Source organism: Littorina saxatilis, linkage group LG8 (assembly GCF_037325665.1).
Source record: "Littorina saxatilis isolate snail1 linkage group LG8, US_GU_Lsax_2.0, whole genome shotgun sequence".
NCBI lineage: Eukaryota > Metazoa > Mollusca > Gastropoda > Littorinimorpha > Littorinidae > Littorina > Littorina saxatilis.
Genome location: NC_090252.1, coordinates 21,081,791 through 21,103,191, shown reverse-complemented (window position 1 = coordinate 21,103,191; position 21,401 = coordinate 21,081,791). Strand labels below are relative to the sequence as shown.

General features: G+C 41.7%; 1 protein-coding gene across 1 annotated transcript in view; it reads right to left on the bottom strand.

Moving 5' to 3' along the window:
* The window catches only part of LOC138974552 (uncharacterized), a 315,190-nt gene that overhangs the window by 204,550 nt on the left and 89,239 nt on the right, over positions 1-21,401 (bottom strand). Inside the window, exon 33 of the mRNA XM_070347269.1 lies at positions 2,578-2,705. Within this exon, the coding sequence (XP_070203370.1) occupies positions 2,578-2,705 (128 nt within the window). The remainder of the gene's footprint in view (positions 1-2,577; positions 2,706-21,401) is intronic.

The following is a 21,401-nucleotide window of genomic DNA, read 5'->3' as shown; positions in this document are numbered from 1 at the left end:
AGAGAGAGAGAGAGGTTTGTCTTTCGCTGGGGTATGCAGTGCCTTGGCGTTGCACATCTACTTAATTATATGTTTTTGGAATCAGCAAATGATGGAAAATAAGATAAACGTAAATTTGGATCGTTTTATACATGTTTATTTTTTTTTACAATTTTCAGATTTTTAATGACCAAAGTCATTAATCAATTTTTAAGCCACCAAGCTGAAATGCAATACCGAAGTCCGGGCTTTGTGGAAGATTACTTGACCAAAATTTCAACCAATTTGGTTGAAAAATGAGGGCGTGACAGTGCCGCCTCAACTTTCACGAAAAGCCGGATATGACGTCATCAAAGACATTTATCAAAAAATTGATAAAAACGTTCGGGGATATCATACCCAGAAACTCTCATGTCAAATTTCATAAAGATCGGTCCAGTAGTTTAGTCTGAATCGCTCTACACACACACACACACACACACACGCACACACGCACGCACACACGCACATACACCACGACCCTCGTTTCGATTCCCCCTCGATGTTAAAATATTTAGTCAAAACTTGACTAAATATAATAACAAGTCGCGTAAAGCGAAAATACAATATTTAGTCAAGTAGCTGTCGAACTCACAGAATGAAACTGAACGCAATGCCATTTTTCAGCAAGACCGTACACTCGTAGCATCGTCAGTCCACCGCTCATGGCAAAGGCAGTGAAATTGACAAGAAGAGCGGGGTAGTAGTTGCGCTAAGAAGGATAGCACGCTTTTCTGTACCTCTCTTTGTTTTAACTTTCTGAGCGTGTTTTTAATCCAAACATATCATATCTATATGTTTTTGGAATCAGGAACCGACAAGGAATAAGATGAAAGTAGTTTTAAATTGATTTGGACAATTTAATTTTGATAATAATTTTTATATATTTAATTTTCAGAGCTTGTTTTTAATCCGAATATAACATATTTATATGTTTTTGGAATCAGCAAATGATGGAGAATAAGATGAACGTAAATTTGGATCGTTTTATACATTTTTATTTTTTTTTACAATTTTCAAATTTTTAATGACCAAAGTCATTAATTAATTTTTAAGCCACCAAGCTGAAATGCAATACCAAAGTCCGGGCTTCGTCGAAGATTACTTGACCAAAATTTGAACCAATTTGGTTGAAAAATGAGGGCGTGACAGTGCCGCCTCAATTTTCACGAAAAGCCAACTTTGTGTGCAGACTCTCAAGAAGAGTCAACTTTGTGTGCAGACTCTCTTCGGTGTCCGAACCACCCCCCGTGTATACTACATTGGGTGTGCACGTTAAAGATCCCACGATTGACAAAAGGGTCTTTCCTGGCAAAATTGCTTAGGCACAGTTAATAATTGTCTACCATACCCGTGTGACTTGGAATAAGGCCGTGAAAGGTAAATATGCGCCGACATGGCTGCAATCTACTGGCCGTATAAAATTTCATCTCACACGGCATCACTGCAGAGCGCCTAGAACTGTACCCACGGAATATGCGCGATATAAGCCTCATTGATTGATGATTGATTGATTGATTGAAAAATGAGGGCGTGACAGTGCCGCCTCAACTTTCACGAAAAGCCGGATATGACGTCATCAAAGACATTTATCAAAAAAATGAAAACAACGTTCGGGGATTTCATACCCAGAAACTCTCATGTCAAATTTCATAAAGATCGGTCCAGTAGTTTAGTCTGAATCGCTCTACACACACACACACACACACACACACACACACACACACACACACACACACACACACACACACACACACACACACACACACAGACACACACACACGCACATACACCACGACCCTCGTTTCGATTCCCCCTCGATGTTAAAATATTTAGTCAAAACTTGACTAAATATAAAAAGCTGTTTAACAGCTGTGTTGTCAAATCGAGTTTTTTTCCAAAGTCAGTGTGGCGCCTGCGCAAAACTAATGCGCACAAGAAACGGCGTCTGCTATCAAAACCTGAAATCAACGCATCGACTCACAAACTGTCATTTTGTAAGTTTGGAACAACAAATAAAGGTTAGAATAGCTATATAATCGCTATTGTACTTTCAGCGTAGCAATAGGGTCCGATATTTAGACTCGAACAAGTATAATGCGACTCGTCTTCGACTCGTCGGCATTATACTTGTCTCGTCTAAATATCGGACCCTATTGCTACGCTGAAAACACAATAGCTGTTAATATTTTTGTTGTCATCAACTGTGACAAGTATAATTTGTAATCAACTGGGTTTTACAACGTAAAGCAAAACTCCGTCGCGATATAACCTTCGTGGTTGAAAACGACGTTAAACACTAAATAAAGAAAGAAAGAAAGCAAAACTAGAAGTGACAAGGTGCAACGGGAGGGGGATGCAGGTTGAAGTCTTGAACCCCCCTCATTGCTGACCTTATTGACAAAACAATACAACACACACGCACATGTACACACACACACACACACACACACACACACACACACACACACACACACACACACACACACACACACACATCCACACACACACCCATTCACACATATATACCTACAATCACATACACCCACTACAACTTACGGTAAACTATCAGTTCAATTCTGCTCGATCCATCACTATGGCTCTTACAGGTGTAGTTTCCACTGTCCGATTCTCGTGGATAGGTATTGAATAGCTTTAACCTTCGTCCATAGTCTGCTATGAACAATCTGCAACAGAAAAACTAGTATGTATTGCTTCACTGCATTTCAACTGTGAAGCCTTACAGCTAGGGGCTCACATCCATGAGAGGTGGCATAGGACAAATGTCCTGGACAGTGCAAAAGTTTGACATTTGTCCCAAATAAAACTAAATGAAAAGAACCTTTTTTTGTGGAAACAAAACGTACATTAACAGCATGGTTCTGTCTGCTTGTAGAGACACATCGCTTCGCAAAACATCCATAAAATAGCAAATCAAACTACTGTACATTACAAAATACTGACACTGTCCAAAGGAAAGCATATTCGGACAATGACCACTTTGTGACAAAAACAATAGGACATATTCTCCGATGGCCTTTGTCCTTGGCCTTGAAGTCCTAGCCATTAAAATCCGCAGTGATCAGACCATAAAAGCACTCAATTTTCCATTAATTGATCGAGAGAGAAATATGGAATATGTGTTAAAACTGGCAATGTATGCAGACGATGTATATATAAAGATATGTGCATTTGTATAAAAATCAGGACGCAAACTTCGAACCAGAAGCAGACAAAATCTGCAGCCACGTGTAGTACACGATTTTTATAAACAAAGATGTCATGTGACCTCAACGTCACTACAACGTGACTGCTAGCAGCCAATGGAAGTGCGCGTGTTGCTGTCCCTTTTTTTAGTGTGTAAATGTCGTACGTCGAACGCACTCGAAAGCGGCATAGAACTGATAACATTCCAGCTCGTCTAATGGATATAAACTGGTCACGAGAGAGCGCTGAGTTCTTACAGTATGTAAATATACTTAGATGTGTGTGTGTATGGCGCGTGTTGTTTGTTGTCGTTGCAACCAGTCTGTGTATCGTTTCCCCTGCTGTGTTGTGTCAGTCCTCCCCACTACTTCCCCCTTCCTGCCCCTTGTGTATGTAAGACGGTGGTCACAACAAAACTGTACCTGTTCATTTGATGATCTATTTCTTGCTATCTCGGAATCATGCACACGATGTACATTTTCTCCTGCAGCACCACAAATCAACTCGAATGCAGTGCTTGTTTATTATATGCTTTGGAAGTCACTCGAAGTGTTGTTGTCAGTGTTGACAGTTTGGTATGTCAGGTGTGTTGTCGAATTTGTCCAGCATGCAAGTTGACATGTTTGTGTTTGATTTGCATCGAATGTACAGTCTTGTATGAAATGGAAAATAAATTTGAAGATGGCTATGTGTGAATTATTAAATATTGTTACTTTTAATGTAAATGGTTTAGGAAATTTTAGAAAGAAAAAATATGTTTTTTTATTTTTTAAAACAAAAGCAAGGGTAAGGTATTTTTTTTTACAGGAAACGCACTGGAAAATTTAACAAGAAAATATGATCAGATCACAATGGGGGTTTGAATGTATTGTGGCAGGAAATAATACTGCAAGCAGAGGATTTGTTTGTTTGTTTGTTTTGCTTTACGCCCAGCCGACCACGAAGGACCATATCAGGGCGGTGCTGCTTTGACATATAACGTGCGCCACACACAAGACAGAAGTCGCAGCACAGGCTTCGTGTCTCACCCAGTCACATTATTCTGACACCGGACCAACCAGTCCTAGCACTAACCCCATTCTGCCAGACGCTAGACGGAGCAGCCACTAGATTGCCAATTTTAAAGTCTTAGGTATGACCCGGCCGGGGTTCGAACCCACGACCTTCCGATCACGGGGCGGACGCCTTACCACTAGGCCAACCGTGCCGGTGTAGTCGGAAAATAACACTGCAGGAAAAAAAACACTACAACAGTGTTTTTTCCCCAGTAAAATATCACTGGGAGTGTTATTTTCCAAGGAAGATTACACTCCTTCGCCCAGGTAAAAATGACTACGCCAAGGAAATTAACACTACCCCAGGGGAAAAAAGACTGCTCTAGTTTAAGTGTGCACTTGCAAACAAAAATGATTACAATTCTTTAAGAACACGTTTAACACTCACATGAAAGAACCCTTTTCAAGTGCGCACAGAGGTTCACCAAATAAATTTTCTCTTGGGTTTCAGCCCTGTTGTCAGGGTTGTGATCGAGTCACCTTTGAGTATACACGCTGATCGTGGTGTTCAGGTACATGGCAGCTGCCATGATCTCTGTTTCTGTAGCCCAGATACCATTTGCTGCCATCTTTGTCGATCTGAGGTATTCTTCTGTGTCCATACCAATATAACGGCCCAAAATGTCTTCGTTGTGTTTGATGGTTTCTATAACTGCACGTCGGATCTTTTCATGAAAATCTTGAGACCCTGCGACCTCCAGGCTTAACGCTCTGAAAAAAAATTCCCGTCACCAATAATTGTTTCTGTTTGACGCGGAGCACCCACTTTCGTTTTTGGTCTGAAGGGCATTCTTTTAGGTGCGGCAAACCCCAGAGTCTTGCATTTCAGTCTTCTCCATGTGGAGTTCGTTGGGGTAAACTGCTTTGGAGGCGCAGGGTCAACCCTAACAATTTGTGGTTCTGATGAACGGTCAGGTTCGGCTCTGTTCTATCGCTTTTTCTTTCTTGAGCACAATTCACCTTTCCCGTCTTGCATCAACTGCTGATTGATGTTGACGTCATCAGACGATGAACTCTTGGGAACACTAGCACTGGCACTGCAGGAAGTGTCGAAAATGTTGGCGTCGTCAGTCGATGAACTCTGCGGAACACTGGCACCAGTATTCATTGACGTTTGTGGACCGCAGTCGTTTGCAGCTTTGTATTGCTTTAGATTAACGCTATGTGCTGTTTGCTTTAAGATTGTGCCGTCAGGGGTTTTCAAAATGTAAGTCTGATTTTGATTGACAGCATGTACCACATAGGGACCTTGCCACGGAGCCTTCATTTTCCCCCCTTTCCTATCCGCGCGACGCAGATTCCACAGAAGTACCTGCTCATCCACCACAAACATTCGCTTTTGGCCGTGGCGCTTTTCGTAGTCACGTTTCTGTCTGTCTTGCGCCTGAGTGATGTTCTCTGAAACTGTGTCTTTCATGACAGTGGACAGCTGCCTGATACTGTCCAGCCTTTGCTTGATATCATCAGGACAAGACGTGTCTTCACAACCTTCGAAGACGCTGACATTAACGTCGTTGTCATCGGTGCTGGATGAGCAGATGGGGTCAATTCCGTCCCCAATCGGTAGTCGGGCTTGTCGGCCATACAACAAAAAGAAAGGGGTGTATAGTGTGCTTTTTTGTGCGCTCGTTCTGAAGGCAAACAACACACCCGGTAAAGCATCAACCCAATCTTCTTCATCACGCAGAGTTTTCAGCAGAGAAGACTGGATTGTTCGGTTGTTTCTCTCAACAAGGCCATTGGCCTGTGGACGATAGGCGCTTGTTATATTTTGTTTCACTCCACTCAGCCTGTGAAGCTCAGCAGATACTTGATTCACGAATTCTCTTCCCTGGTCATTAATCTGTATCTTGGGACACCCGTGACGACAGATCAGTTCATAAAGGAACCTTGCAGTGTCTTTTGCCGACTTTGATGGCAGGGGCTTGGCTTCCACCCCGGCCATTTGGTAAAATAGTCCACAGCAACAACAATACTGCTGAAACCACCTGGAGATTCTGGCATTGATGTGATGTCCATGGGGAGGATGAAAAATTCACGCAGTGTTGTTTTTCTGGCAGTCTTATTTGCCGCTGTAGTGGCAGTGTTATGTTCCTGGCGCCAGTGTAATTTTCCTGGGAAAATAACACTCCCCTTCCGAGATTGCAGTGTTTCTTTCCTAGGAAAAATACACTCCCAGTGTTTTTTTCCTGGAAGTCTTTTATGCCTCGCGCGGATAGGAAAAGAAAGCAGAGGAGTTGCAGTGTTATTTAAAAAATGTGAATATAAACTTCATAATGTTGTGAGAGATCCAGAGGGGCGATATATTTTATTGATATAGAAATGTTGAATAAACGATTTACGCTGGAGAATGTATATGGCCCAAGCAGTGGTGACCACCCTGAGTTTTTTGAAAACCTGATGGGTAATATTGTTTTAATTGATAATGACTGTTTTGTGATTGGATGGGACTGGAACATTGCAATTGATCCTAAGATTGATTCTAATCATCCTTCAAAAGTGTATAGAATGAGAAGTAGGAAAAAGATGTTAGAAATGATGGAACAGTTAAATCTTGTAGATATTTATAGAAGTCTGCACACAGGTTTACGATAATATACCTGGCGAAGATTTAATTGTGTACACAGAAGTAGACTGGATCATTTTTTAACATATGCACAATTGGTATTAATTGTTAATGGTGTTGATATAATGCCAGTTATAATTCGGATCATTCACCTGTATCTTTATGTTTCAATACTGACATTGTAAAACGACACCGACCACTGTGGAAGTTTAATAACTTACTGTTAACAAATATAGCATTTGTTGGATTAGTTAAGCAAGTAATATTAGATTTCAAAATACAATATGCTGTACCTGTTTATTACAGAAATAATATACATTTGATTGAGGATGAAGATTTGGTGTTGATGATTAATGATTAATCGTTTTTAATGAATTTGCTGGAGATAAAGAGGTAAATGTATCTCCTACGCCTCACATAAAAACAAGAGAAAGTGATAGGAAAGAGAGAGAAATCCTTGCTGAGATTGTATGTTTGGAGAATCAGGTGAATGAAAGTAATGTACAGTTGTTAGAACAGAAGAAGCGAGATTTGTGTGAAGTGCGGCAGAAGCGAGTTGATGGTATTATTGTGAGATCACGTGCCAGGTGGATTTGTGATGGTGAGAAGAATACCAATTATTTTGGTAACCTGGAAAAAAGGAATTATGTGCAGAAAGCAATGTGTTTTGTAGAGACTGAGAACAGGGATGCTATACATGATAGTGACCTTATGTGTAATGAGGTCAAGTGTTTTTATGAAGAATTGTATTCCACAAGAAACACACATTTGGTAAATGAATCGATTGATGAAATGTTGGAACACCCAGCAATTCCCAATGAAGAAAAAGATTGTTTGGAAGAGAACATTACCATGCAAGAAATGATGGCAGTTATTAAACGGTTAAATAACGACAAAAGCCCTGGTTCAGATGGGTATACCGCTGAATTTTTAAAGTTATTTTTAAAATATCTCTGTTCTTTTATTTTGAGATCCCTGAATTGTAGCTTTGAAAAGGGAGAGATGTCTATCACCCAGAGACAGGGAGTTATTACCTGTATACCAAAGGATGGAAAGGATCAAAGTTTTTTGAAAAATTGGCGATCCATTACACTGTTGAATGTAGTTTATAAGATTGCTTCATCCTGTATTGCTGAACGGTTAAAGTCTGTTTTACCAAACTTGATCCATGAAGATCAGGCAGGCTTTCTTGAAGGAAGGCACATTGGCCACAACATAGAGCTTAAACAATGACCACGAGTTGATTACTGGAAAATAAACCACGAGTGGGTATTTGCAGCCGCTTGGTAATTCACGAGTGTGCGGAGCACACGAGTGAATTACCAAGCGGCTGCAAATACCCACGAGTGGTTTATTTTCCAGTAATCAACGAGTTGTCGTCATTGTTTAAGCTATTTACAGGGGTCGACACTAACTTATTTGGCCTGGGGCCACACTGGCCCCAGAGATGGAAATTGCTGGGGCGGAAAACAAAAATCTGGGGCCCACTCTCAGTATTCACGTGCGGCAATGCATTGTCTGTTTTTCTTCATCGTACTGAAGCCAAGAAAATTATTTCAACCATTTGACATTGACATTACGACAGCACTTCGCGCTTTTGGCTGCATCGGTCTCCTTTTTTCGTTTCTCTCCACCCTGTTCTTCATATTCATTTCCATGTCTTTTTACACCAGGGATGTGTCGCCACATTTTGCGTTTGGCATTTGAAACCTCTACGGCTGTGAAACCTGGACACTACTAGCCGAAACAGAACGAAAGATCCAAGCCTTCGACTTCAAGTGCTTGCGCAGACTGCTGCGCATCTCATACTTGGAACACAAGACGAACGAGTACGTGCGAAACACAACAACGGCACTCGTGGGACCCCAGGAACCCCTCCTGGCAACTGTCAAACGACGCAAGCTTGTCTGGTTCGGTCACATCACCAGGCACGACTCCCTGTGCAAGACTATACTTCAGGGAACTCTGGAGGGTGGTCGTCGCCGTGGCCGACCGAGAAAGAGCTAGACGGACAATGTCAAGGATTGGACATCGCTTCCCATGGATAAGCTGCTCACAACGGCCCAGAACAGACCCGAATGGAGGAGGACTGCTGTCTCGTCGTCCCTCATGCCCCCCCCCCCCCCCCCCTCCGACGGCCAGATCGGTCAAGGGAATGAAAAAAATTTGAAGGCGATACTTATCTCTCACGCTAAAGAGCGCAATCTGGGAGTTATTTCCCTTGCGGCATTGTCCTTCGACGATTTCAATGGTTTTTTTCTTGACTGCGGCATTGATCGTAACGTAAATTTCAGTGACGACTTTGACTGGCGATTTTTAGTGATTGGCTCTGGCATTAGAATTTTCGGTTTGTCATTGTTGGAATTTATCCTGGGGCGGAGTGGGCCCCAAGCTTCGGCAATGTTTGGGGCGGAACACAAAACTCTGGGGCGTTCCGTCCCCCGCCCCCGCTAGTGTCGAACCCTGATTTATACAACGAACAACACGGGTCGAACATGCAGTCATGCAGACGACATTTTGTACGCAATTTCATTTCAGCCTAATCACTCAGAGTGTCAAATGCGCGTCATTCAAATAGTCCCTATTATTTTACTTTATTCTTAGTCTCCGACTCGTCGGCATTATACTTGTCTGGTCTAAATATCGGACCCCATTGCTACGATTAAAACACAATAGCGTTTATATAGCTATTCTGACATTACATTCTGTGTTAAAATCATGTTTTTGTCAGCAACAAGGACCAGAATGGTCCATGTCGTTGATAGCAGACGACGGTTCCCTTTCCGCATGAAGCCACGGAAATAACCGAACATTGAAAAACCCACGGACATGTATTACGGAGAAAACTCGGGATAACCGGATGTTTAGCATTACGTCAATATGCTAGGAATCATATGACGTCATGGCGTATCGTGCTTGCCTACGTAGATTGTATATGTTCGAAAGTCTGACTTCTGTTGTGAATTCGCGTGGTGAAGGCTGCGGTAAATCTGTAGATGATAAGAGAACAAGGATTGTCTCAGAAGAAACGACTAAATGTTTCAGACTGGTAACTTCATTTCAACATTGCACTATATAATGGACGTTCTATGTGACAGGAGAGTTTGCTGATTTTGTGTTAAACATTGGAGAGATCGTCTGCTAGAATCAGAGATAGGTCGCTTCAGATTGCAGCTTCTGGAAATTTGCAAGGTTTGTTGCCTGTTAAAGAACTGGATTTTACACGTACAGTAAGCAACAACAAAAACACACACAAAGCAAATGGCATCGTCTGTCGACTATAGTCACAGAAACAAACCTGGCGAGGTATGCGTGTACTTCATACACGTCAGCCATTGTTGTTACAGTTTTGAGTCAACGTTGTACGTATTCTTCCGCAACAGGGTCCAATCGTCTGGGTTTCAAATGTTCTAAAAATAAATTCTAGTGTTGATTATTTTTTAGCCCTCTTTATTCTTACTTCGAATAATCCACGTGTGATTTTTGGTGTAATCAAAGTAGTTCGTTCTAATTTCTCACTTGTCTAAAAATAATCAACTAGATTTAATCCACCCCTCGGTTGCATTGCAGGAGTTGTATAAGTAAGGTTATTATATGATACTCTATGTTATGTGCGTTTCTTGGACCTTCATTGATAAATCTTTGTGTAAATTCAACTTCGGTGATGACATTAAAAGATGGATTTTCACTTTGTATAATAATATTAGATCATGTGTTTCTGTGAATGGTAACTATTTCAGTTGGTTTGATGTACAAAGAGGTACCAGACAAGGAGATCCATTGTCACCTTATTTATATTTAATATGTGCTAAATTTCTGTCCATTATGATCCGCCAGAGAACAGAGATAAAAGGTATAAAGGTGGCAGATGATGAAATATTAATATCCCAGTTTGCAGGTGATGCCACCCTATTTCTGGATGGTGCAAAACAATCTCTGTGTGCATGTATAAACGTTTTGAAGCAATTTGCCTCTATTTCCAGTCTAAAAATGAATTATGAGAAAACCACGGCAGTCTGGATAGGCTCACACACAAATTGTAATCTTAAATTTATACCCGAACTTAGACTCAGTTGGAACCCTGTAACATTTAAAGTTCTTGGCATTGTTTTTTTTCCAGTCAACTCAGATGAAATTATACCCCTTAATTATGAACATAAACTGGTAGAAATTGAGAATTTGTTCAGGTCCTGGTTCAGAAGAAATTTAACCCCCTTTGGAAAAATAACAGGTATTAAGAGTTTGGTGCTGTCTAAGTTAACTCATCTGTTTATGAGTTTACCAGACCCTGATGATAAGTTTTTGTTTGATTTGAATAAGTTATTTTTTTTCCTTTCTATGGGATGGTAAGAAAGATAGAATAAAGAGAACAACAGCATATCAGTCGTTTGAAGAGGGGGGGCTAAAAATGGTGGATTTGAAATGCTTTTTGTCAGCTCTGAAGACTTTATGGTTACAGCGAGTCCTTTGAAGTGAAGGAAAAGTAACTAAACTTTTACAAGCTCTGTGTCCACTTGTACATAACATTCACAAGAGAGGAGGTGAGTTTGGAAACATATTGATGCAAAGAGTTCAGAATCCTTTCTGAAGAGATGTTTTCAAACATTATAAGCATTTTGCATGTAAATGTGTCCCCATCTCCTTGAGTGATTTTGCTTCAGAGCGTCTGTATTATAATGTACATATTTGCAGAGATAAAAAGGTTATTTTTAACAGGAATTGGATGGAAAACGGCATTGTTACAGTCGGTCACTTGATGAGAGCCGAAGGTTTTTTGTCATATTATAATGATTTTAAATTGAAACATCCAAATTTAGTGTAAGTTTAGAGGGAGCGGTCAGAGACCATAAACTCTATTTAAACGAGACAGATGTGCAGCAAAACGGGGGGGGGGGGGGGGTGTGTAGAGGTAATGCAGGAGGAAATGATAGCAGAGTCCCGTGGGAATGAATGCGGGAAATGGAAGAGGGTTGGAGGGCAGGGGGAGGTGATGAGTGAAGGAGAGCATCTGGAACGAAACAATGGTAACAGATAAGGGAGTCAGAGAGAGAGCGAGTACCCAAGTGATTAGTAGCAGCGCAGCGGCCAGCAAGCAAGTTCAGCAATTTTCAGTTCTGCAAAAATAGAGTTCAATTTTACTTCATGGGCAAAGAATCTGCCCCAACTTGTGGTTGCGATTCTGGAAAAAGAGGAGTTCACAACCTTCAGTACTTTGAAATATGCAGGAGAAAAGAACCCGGAAAGCCTCAAGTTGAAAAGAGGCCACATAGTGGAATTAAAAGCAGCAGTGGCAGACCTGCAAAAAAAGTATGTGGGAGGGCTGTTGCTCGCTGCCGACCAAGTGGCACCGCTCCAGGGCCTTCTTGGCTGCCGCTTCACCAGGTGATACATTTTTGAGAATTGTTGACTTTGTACCGGCGTCTATGGCGGTGGAGGAAAAGGTGACACTCGGGGGAGGTATCACGCTCAAGCTGGACAAAGTTGGACAAAGTATCCCCCTGCCACTGGATCGTGGCAAATGCAAGCATAATGGCAAAACTAATGAATGCACCGGACTTCGACAACGAAGCCTACCTCGGTTATACGGAGATGGTGGGCGAGCTCGGCGCAAGATTCTCCTGGCAGTCGGTGCTCATGTACGATGACGAGTACAGGAAGTGCCAGGCTATACCAGCAGGTTTGCTTGGGGGACCCCCACCTGTCCACAGTGATTCTCCGTGATCGTACCCAACAAGTTCCCGGCAACAAAAGCGGCAAGGCCACGATGGGAAGCGGCGGTATTCGACGACCTGTGGGACCCAGTGGGAAGGAGGTGTGCCTGCAGTACACAAACAAAGGCACATGCCTCTACGGGTCCCGCTGCCGGTTTGAACACGTGTGTGACACATGTGGAAAAGAGCACCCCGGCAAAGACCACCAGGCGACAGCAAACACCAGTGCCTAGGATACAGCGCAGCGAACTGGCAACACAACGTTGGGCCCCACCTATTCCAGTCCGTTCTCTAAATTAGATCCTCATAACTGTGAGTTTTTAGGAAATCATGCATCTATTAATGCAAAATTCAAAGGTGGCACTCAGTGCTAGAGGGCGATTGTGACATAGATTTTTTGTTAGACTGTAAACAGCACGGATTTCGGGTAACAGAAAAACATAAAACAAGTGTGTTAGCGGCAGAACAAATCAATCATAACTCAGCGTACGATCATTGCGACGTGGTAGAACAAGAACTGTTAGATCAAATAGCAAAAGGAAATGATATAGTGGCAAGTAAGAAGCCGACGGTGGTAAGCGCACTAGCAGCGATCCCAAACGCAGATGGTAGCGTTAGGCTAATTCATGATGCCAGCAAACCAACAGGAAGGGCAATGAACGAATACTCCATCCCTGAGTCGGTGAAGTTACAAGCAGTCTCTGATTTCCACAATGCAAAACAGCATGTCCATGTGGACGCATGTAATATTGCAGCACTGAGCAGGGCGACTGACAGTACACAAACTTTGAAAAAAGACATGCCGGCAGCGAACAATTTACACATAAACTTTAAAGAAGTATGTGCTGTGTTACAAGCTGTGACACGATGGCCACCGATGTGGTGCGGACAAGAAGTGATTGTGCATACTGATAGTACTGTGACAAAAGTAATTACTAATAAGGGCAGATCTACTAATAAGTATGTCAACAGCTTACTTCTGCAAATGACATGGGAATGTGCTAAAGTAAACTGTAGCATTGCGGCGATGCATGTGGCCGATTGTGTAAACATTATGGCTGACACTATTTCACGTCTTCACGAGCCTAGGCGGCGCAAAGAGTCAGTGCGGTGAACTTGTGTGATCATATGTCTGACCAAGCCCTTGTGTTCCTTCTTTCCAGGTCAGGAATCCCGCTTTGGCGCTCAGCTGACAGCAGAGGTATTGGATTACAGGGCAAGCGCCTTCTCTGATAATACCAAGAAGACATATCGCACTCACCTCACCTCGTATGTACGCTGCTGTGCGAAGATGGACATAATGCCAGTGAACGAACAGACGGTTGCACAATACGCAGCGTACATAGCCAAGCGCTTAAAACCGTCGTCCATTAAGCAGTATATAAACAGTATTCGCATCCTTCATCTAGAAAGTGGTTTGCCGCACCCCTTTAAAGACTCGTGGTATGTACAGACCACTCTTAAAGGCATTGAGAAATCTAAGGGGTGTGCTGTAAACAAGAAAAACCCAATCACTCCTGAACTACTTCATATTATCAAGCGCCAGCTTAATTTTCATTGTAAACAAAACATTGTGTTTTGGGCGGCGTGTTTGCTGCTTTTCTTCTGAGTTCTCCGAAAATCGAACTTGTTCCAGGACAACGGGAATTGTGATCCCGATAAGCAGCTTACACGAGATCGCTTGGTGATTTTGGAGACAGACAGTGTGTCAATAACTTTTCAATGGAGAAAGACAATTCAGCGTACAGAACGCTCCGTGAAAATAAAGCTTCCTGAAATGCCTTCACATCCTTTATGCCCAGTGTCCGCAGTGACTGATACGTTTCATGTTTTGGGAGCGATGGGCCCCAAGGCGCAGGTTTTTTTCCGATCAACGGATCTGATTTCAATAAGAAACTGCGTGTAACTGCTGCTGTTGCTGGAAGGGATTTCTCCAGTCACAGTTTCCGGCGGGGCGGCGCCGCGTGGGCGTTGAGTGAGTTGTGGGGTGCCGGTTGAAATCGTTAAAGCTACTCTTACACTGTGCCGAATTGCCCTTGCGAATAGCATTTTCCAATAATTCACAATGATCGGGACATGGTCGCAAGACTTTCGTAAATGTTCTTAACTATTCCTTACAATTCGTCTCTTGTTTAAAACATAGCAACTTGCTCCTAATATTCGCAAGGAAGTCATATTGCTATTTTTTTCGCAACGTACTCGTTAGTACTCGCAAGACATTTTGTAATCATCGCAATGTATTCGTGGCGCTAGCAAGCCATTCGCAACCATTCGTTATGCCTGTCTTTACATTGTGCCGAATATCCTTGCGAATATGAATATGTTGTATTCGGCAATAAAATAAACACATGGACATAAATAATATAGAAAATTGGAAGCCTTACCAATCCTTGCGAATGTCTTACGAATGGTTGCGAGTGCTTGCGAATGTGTACCGATCGTTGAGAATACATACGCATCAAAATCGTCGTTTAGTTGCAAGACGTTTGCAAGATATTCTTACTGTTTTTAAAACATTCGCAAGCATTCGTAAGGCTTTCGCAACATTCTTATGAATTGGGAAGAAATGGTCAAAACATTCATGAGAAATTCGTAATGAATTCGCAATCATTCGCAAGATGTTGGCAAAATGTGCACGAATAGAATTCTTACGAATGCTTGCGAGCGCTTTTTCTTTATTTTTTTTCTTTGTTTGGTGTTTAACGTCGTTTTCAACCACGAAGGTTATATCGCAACGGGAACAGGGGGGGGGGGGGGACTGAGATGGGATAGAGCCACTTGTTAATTGTTTCTTGTTCACAAAAGCACTAATAAAAAAATTGCTCCAGGGGCTTGCAATGTAGTACAATTGCGAGCGCTACGCATACCTTTACGATGATTACGAATGGTTTGCGAACACTTACAAGTACGTTGCGAAACATTCAGAATATGATTTCCTTGCGAATATTAGGAGCATGTTGCTAATGTGTGCAAAAAGAGACGAATGGATGCGAACGGTTAGGAACATTTACGAATGTCTTGCGACCATGTCCCGATCATTACGAGTTATTGGCGAATTATATTCGCAAGGGCAATTCGCCAGAGTGTAAGTGCAACATTACGAACAATGCGAATTGCATACTCGTTTTATTCGTAAAATGTTTGCAAGCACTCGCAACACTCGCAAGGTAATGCTGGAGAAAATGATAGCAGAGTTCCGTGGGAATGAATGGGGGGAATGGAAGAGGTTGGAGGGCAGTGGCAGGTGATGAGTGAAGGAGAGCATCTGGAATGAAACAATGGTAACAGATAAGGGAGTCCGAGAGAGAGCGAGTACCGAAGTCATAAGTAGCAGCGCAGCGGCCAGCAAGCAAGTTCAGCGATTTTCAGTTCTGCAAACCCCCCATCCACCCCCGGCATCCACCTATTAGTTTTGATGGCGGTTTGCTGCGTGCATTGGGTACCCTCTTTTGGAGATGATTGCATTTGCATCATTTGAATCAATTTCTTGCATAGTATAATCAAAATGAGGGCTATATATTTATGTGTTAATTAGTAATTGCTGTTTTGTTGAATTCATTGTCATTTTGTGTTTATGAATTCATATGGTTTAAACAGAACTTTATTCAATTTTAATCATGACAAGAACAATGCATGGATGATTACATACTCAAGCATATAATGCTTATTTTAAGCAAGCATAGTAATTACAAAACAAGGGTTAGCATGATGGCGGAATAAATACATTAACTCATTTCAGGAAACGAAGAAACAAAACAAAAACAAAACAGATACACAGAAAAGCAGAAAATGGGAAGGGGTTGGTGATACAGGAGGTGGGGAAAGGGCACGAGAGAACACGAATGGGAGTTAAGCCCGCCACCGACCACAGCCGAACCACGCCGAACCAGCTCGTCGAACGCTCGGCAAACATTCCACCGAACCAGTTCTGTGTACTAACTAATAGGGGAATCCCCTGATTTGATGACGTCGGCGACCGTTCGCCGAACCAGCCCGTCGCGGCCCGGCAATTCATATGTATGTTAACATTTGTTTCTTGTGTGTGTGTGTGTGTGTGTGTGTGTGTGTGTGTGTGTGTGTGTGTGTGTGTGTGTGTGTGTGTGTGTGTGTGTGTGTGTGTGTGTGTGTGTGAATTGAAGTTTGATGTAAATGTTAGAAAGGTGTTTTTGACAATAAAGCGAACTACACAAGACACATACCAGAGGTGGTTCCAATATAGAATACTACATAGAATTGTTCCTACTCAACACCTGCTATTTTTGATGAAAATTACTGACACATCACTATGTAGCTTTTGTGCACAGGAAGAGGAAACATTAGAACATTTGTTTTGGGAGTGAACAAGAGTTAAGCTTTTTAGGTCTGATTTCACAGAATGGTTATTCCTAAATTTCATACATTGCAGTAATTTGAATTTGTCAAAAGAGCTTGTCATTTTAGGGTATTTAGACAACTTTCATACGGATGCTGTTTTTGATTTGTTTATTCTCCTTGCCAAACAAAGTATATTTTGAGCCAAATTAAATAAGACAGTCCCAACACTAAATGTTTTTGTGAAACCTGTTAAACAAAGGTTTTTGATCGAAAAGTATAATGCTAGTGTAAATAATTATTATAGTAAATTTGCAAAGGATTGGTGTTTATATAGACACTGTTTTCATTGATGCCATATGATAATTGTATTGATTGATTTCGTATGAACATTTTTCAATGTGATACCCCCTGTTCCATTTATTCATACCATGTTATACAGATCTTCTATGCCTATAATCAAACCCCATGTATACTTGGAGGCTAAAGTGTGACAACCGTCCCCACTTACCCTCCCCCCCTCCCCCAACCTCAGTTACCCCACTCCCACCCTCCATGTCCCCTGTCTGTTCAACAACCGACCCTACTGTCTATGTATGTATCTAGTCTAGGTATGTGCTTGTGTATGCGCTAGGACAGTGATATCTTATGTTGATAAATTCTGTGTATGCTGTATGTTATGTTGTGTTTATGTGCACATAAAAGAATTTAAACAAGTCGCGTAAGGCGAAAATACAATATGTGGCCATTTCTGCGAAAAGGGACCTTGTTGACAAATTTATCGATTTTGAGTTTTGGATTTTATTTGACAGACTGTTATATTTAGAACGTGATGTGAGAATTTCAGACCTTCAAATTTATTTTTCACGGAGTTATGACCCTTTTTTGGAGATACCCCCAAAATGACTTAAAATGGCCAAACTTTTAAAAACAAACTTTTGCCTGGAAATAGTAAGTTCAATCATCTGCCGTTATTACTTGTATGGTTTTAGGTCAAAATAATGTTTCATTCCAGAGTTATTGCCCTTTTTGTAACGTTACCCTAATTTTTACTTTTTCGTCTTTTTCTATCATTCTCTCCTCCCATGCAGAAGAAACAAGTCGCGTAAGGCGAAATTACTACATTTAGTCAAGCTGTGGAACTCACAGAATGAAACTGAACGCACTGCATTTTTTTCACAATCACCGTAGTCCGCCGCTAGTGCAAAAGGCAGTGAAAGTGACGAGCCTGTTCAGCGCGGTAGCGGTTGCGCTGTGCTGCATAGCACACTTTACTGTACCTCTCTTCGTTTTAACTTTCTGAGCGTGTTTTTAATCCAAACATATCATATCTATATGTTTTTGGAATCAGGAACCGACAAGGAATAAGATGAAATTGTTTTTAAAACGATTTTGTAAATTTAATTTTAATCATAATTTTTATATTTTTAATTTTCAGAGCTTGTTTTTAATCCGAATATAACATATTTATATGTTTTTGGAATCAGAACATGATGAAGAATAAAATAAAAGTAATTTTGAATCGTTTTATAAAAAAATATTTTTAATTACAATTTTCAGATTTTTAATGACCAAAGTCATAAATTAATGTTTAAGCCTCCATGCTGAAATGCAATACTGAAGTCCGGCCTTCGTCGAAGATTGCTTGGCCAAAATTTCAATCAATTTGATTGAAAAATGAAGGTGTGACAGTGCCGCCTCAACTTTTACAAAAATCCGGATATGACGTCATAAAAGACATTTATCGAAATAAAAAATAAAAAATCTGGGGATTTTATACCCAGGAACTCTCATGTAAAATTTCATAAAGATCGGTCCAGTAGTTTAGTCTGAATCGCTCTACACACACACACGCACAGACACACACACACACATACACCACGACCCTCGTCTCGATTCCCCCTCTATGTTAAAACATTTAATCAAAACTTGACTAAATGTAAAAACAATCAGCCATATGATTTTTTTCTCGAATATTTCTTCTTCTTTCATACTACCTCTCCCCCCGCCATGTTCTATTCTTTCTTCACCCACGCACATACAAACACAAACTATTTGAGGCTGTCTGCTGAAAACAATACACACACACTTGTCGACTTGAAGTTGTGGTACTTCTAAATTTCATAACAAGGATTAATTGTTCAGTTTCCTTGGTAAATACAGCTTCCAGTTGTAGAAAGTAACATATGGTGCTGTGTGTCCTTGCACACGTGGGTCTGTCAGTCTGTCCATCACTTCACTGAATTGAAAATGTCATCCGTGCACTCTGCTATCGAACGTCTCCCTTTACTTTCAACAAACTGAAATGCCAATCAGGGTCGAACTTGATGTGGCCGACGATCAAGACATTTTCAAAATGGATTTGTGCTGTTCATTCACACACAAAACTGCATGCCTAAGTATTGATGCACCATGCCGAAGACTGAAGTTGCTACCCTCCTCTGTACCCCTGCCTCATTCGCAAGGTAGACGATTTGCTTCTCTGAAACAAAGGCAACCACAGAGTTGATCAACATATTATTTACTAACCACTATTTGCACAGCTCAAGTCTGGTTTTGGGTACCTGTCCACTTGCCATTTCTAAGCTGGTATGGTATGGTGACATTATCGAAAATGTAGTGTGTGTGTGTGTGTGTGTGTGTGTGTGTCTGTGTGTGTGTCTGTGTGTGTGCCTGTGTCTGTGTGTCTGTGTGTGTGTGCTTCTTTGTTGGAGTAAACAGCACATAAACACAAATATAACTGTATTGCTCCCCCCCTTTTTTTTTAAAGTACTGACAAATTGTAAAGTATTAATATGTCTTTACCTACTGAGCAAAGTCCGCAGGGATCGCGTTTACCGGTAATTTCCGGTATTTTACCGGTTAAGATTCGCCAATACCGGAAAAAAAAGTGGATGTCGGTCAGACGTACCGATTGTTATTTGGTTTGACCGGTAAAAAAAAAAGTAGTAATTACAAAAATCGTTTGTCAGTACGAGGGGGAGAGAGAGAGAGAGAGAGAGAGAGAGAGAGAGAGAGAGAGAGAGAGAGAGAGAGAGAGAGAGAGAGAGAGAGAGAGAGAGAGAGAGAGAGACTCAGACTCAGAACTTTATTACAAAAGGAGAGAGAGAGAGAGAGAGAGAGAGAGAGAGAGAGAGAGAGAGAGAGAGAGAGAGAGAGAGAGAGAGAGAGAGAGAGAGAGAGAGATTTGGATGGCTTGTTGTGACAGCGCTACAATGTTGCGATTATGTCTCCATTGATGACACTTGATGTCAAGGTGTCAAACATGACGTCAAAAATAACAAGGAGGCACACACAGACACAAGACATCAGACATCATACTTTTCGCGCCATTTCTTTCGGTTCCCGGTCCATCGTAAAATCTTTCAGTTTATGAGAAACTGAAAGACAATAAGGGACGGCGTCTAACTATAGCCGACATAGCATCATACCGGGAAATCACGTACTCACACCAGCTTAGATCTTTGTCTACATACAGTTGATTATTGTGAGGCGAAAGTGAAACGGTAACAGTAAGTAACTAGTGAGTAAGTCTTCCAGTTGCGTGATTACTATTTGCTTTCCTATTTTATTTCGGAAGTCTCTCTCTCTCTCTCTCTCTCTCTCTCTCTCTCTCTCTCTCTCTCTCTCTCTCTCTCTCTCTCTCTCTCTCTCTCTCTCACAGCGGCTGCTGATGTGTCACTGTCAAGTTGTGCGACAGTTGCTTTGAAGGGGGGGGGGGGGGGGGGGGGAAGAAAAAACGTCCGCATATCACTGACATTGACTTAATGTATTGTAAGTCATTGTTTGTCTTTTACTGGTTGCCTTGGCAAGCTTACCGATTTTCGTGAGAGCCTTGTAGCCAGCTCATGACGTCATACCGGTTTGAAAAATACCTAGCGCGATCACTGAGTCCCAAGGGTAAACCATGCTGATTTCCTTTGAACTGGAACCGGCTGGACATTGCTGTTGCCCCATTCTGTCGAACACCTGCTTTGTGGCCAGGCACTTCTGTCTTTTGTTGTTGCACTGTCCGGTGAATTGCTGGACTTGTTTGCTGTTCCACGCCAGCAAACTGAGAGAAAGAGAGTAACATTGGTTAAATAAAAAAAAAGAGGAGTTTAAAAACATACTACACGTACACACATACCACCACCACCATCATCATCATCATCATCATCATCATCATCATCATCATCATCATTGTCATTATCATCTCTCTTCCTCTATCTACCCCTCTTTCTTTCTTTCTCTCTGTCTCTCTCTCTGTCTCTCTCTCTCTGTCTCTCTCTCACTCTCTCTCTCTATCTATCTCTCACACACACACACACACACACACACACACACACACACACACACACACACACACACACACACACACACACACACACACACATACAGAAACCCTCACACAACACACACACACACACACAAGCTGCGCGCGCGCACACACACACACACAAAACACACACTGCAGTCTATATGGTAACTTACCTGACATTGTAGCCTGTCATAGATCTAAGTGGAGACAGCAAACGGTAAGAGCAACAGGTT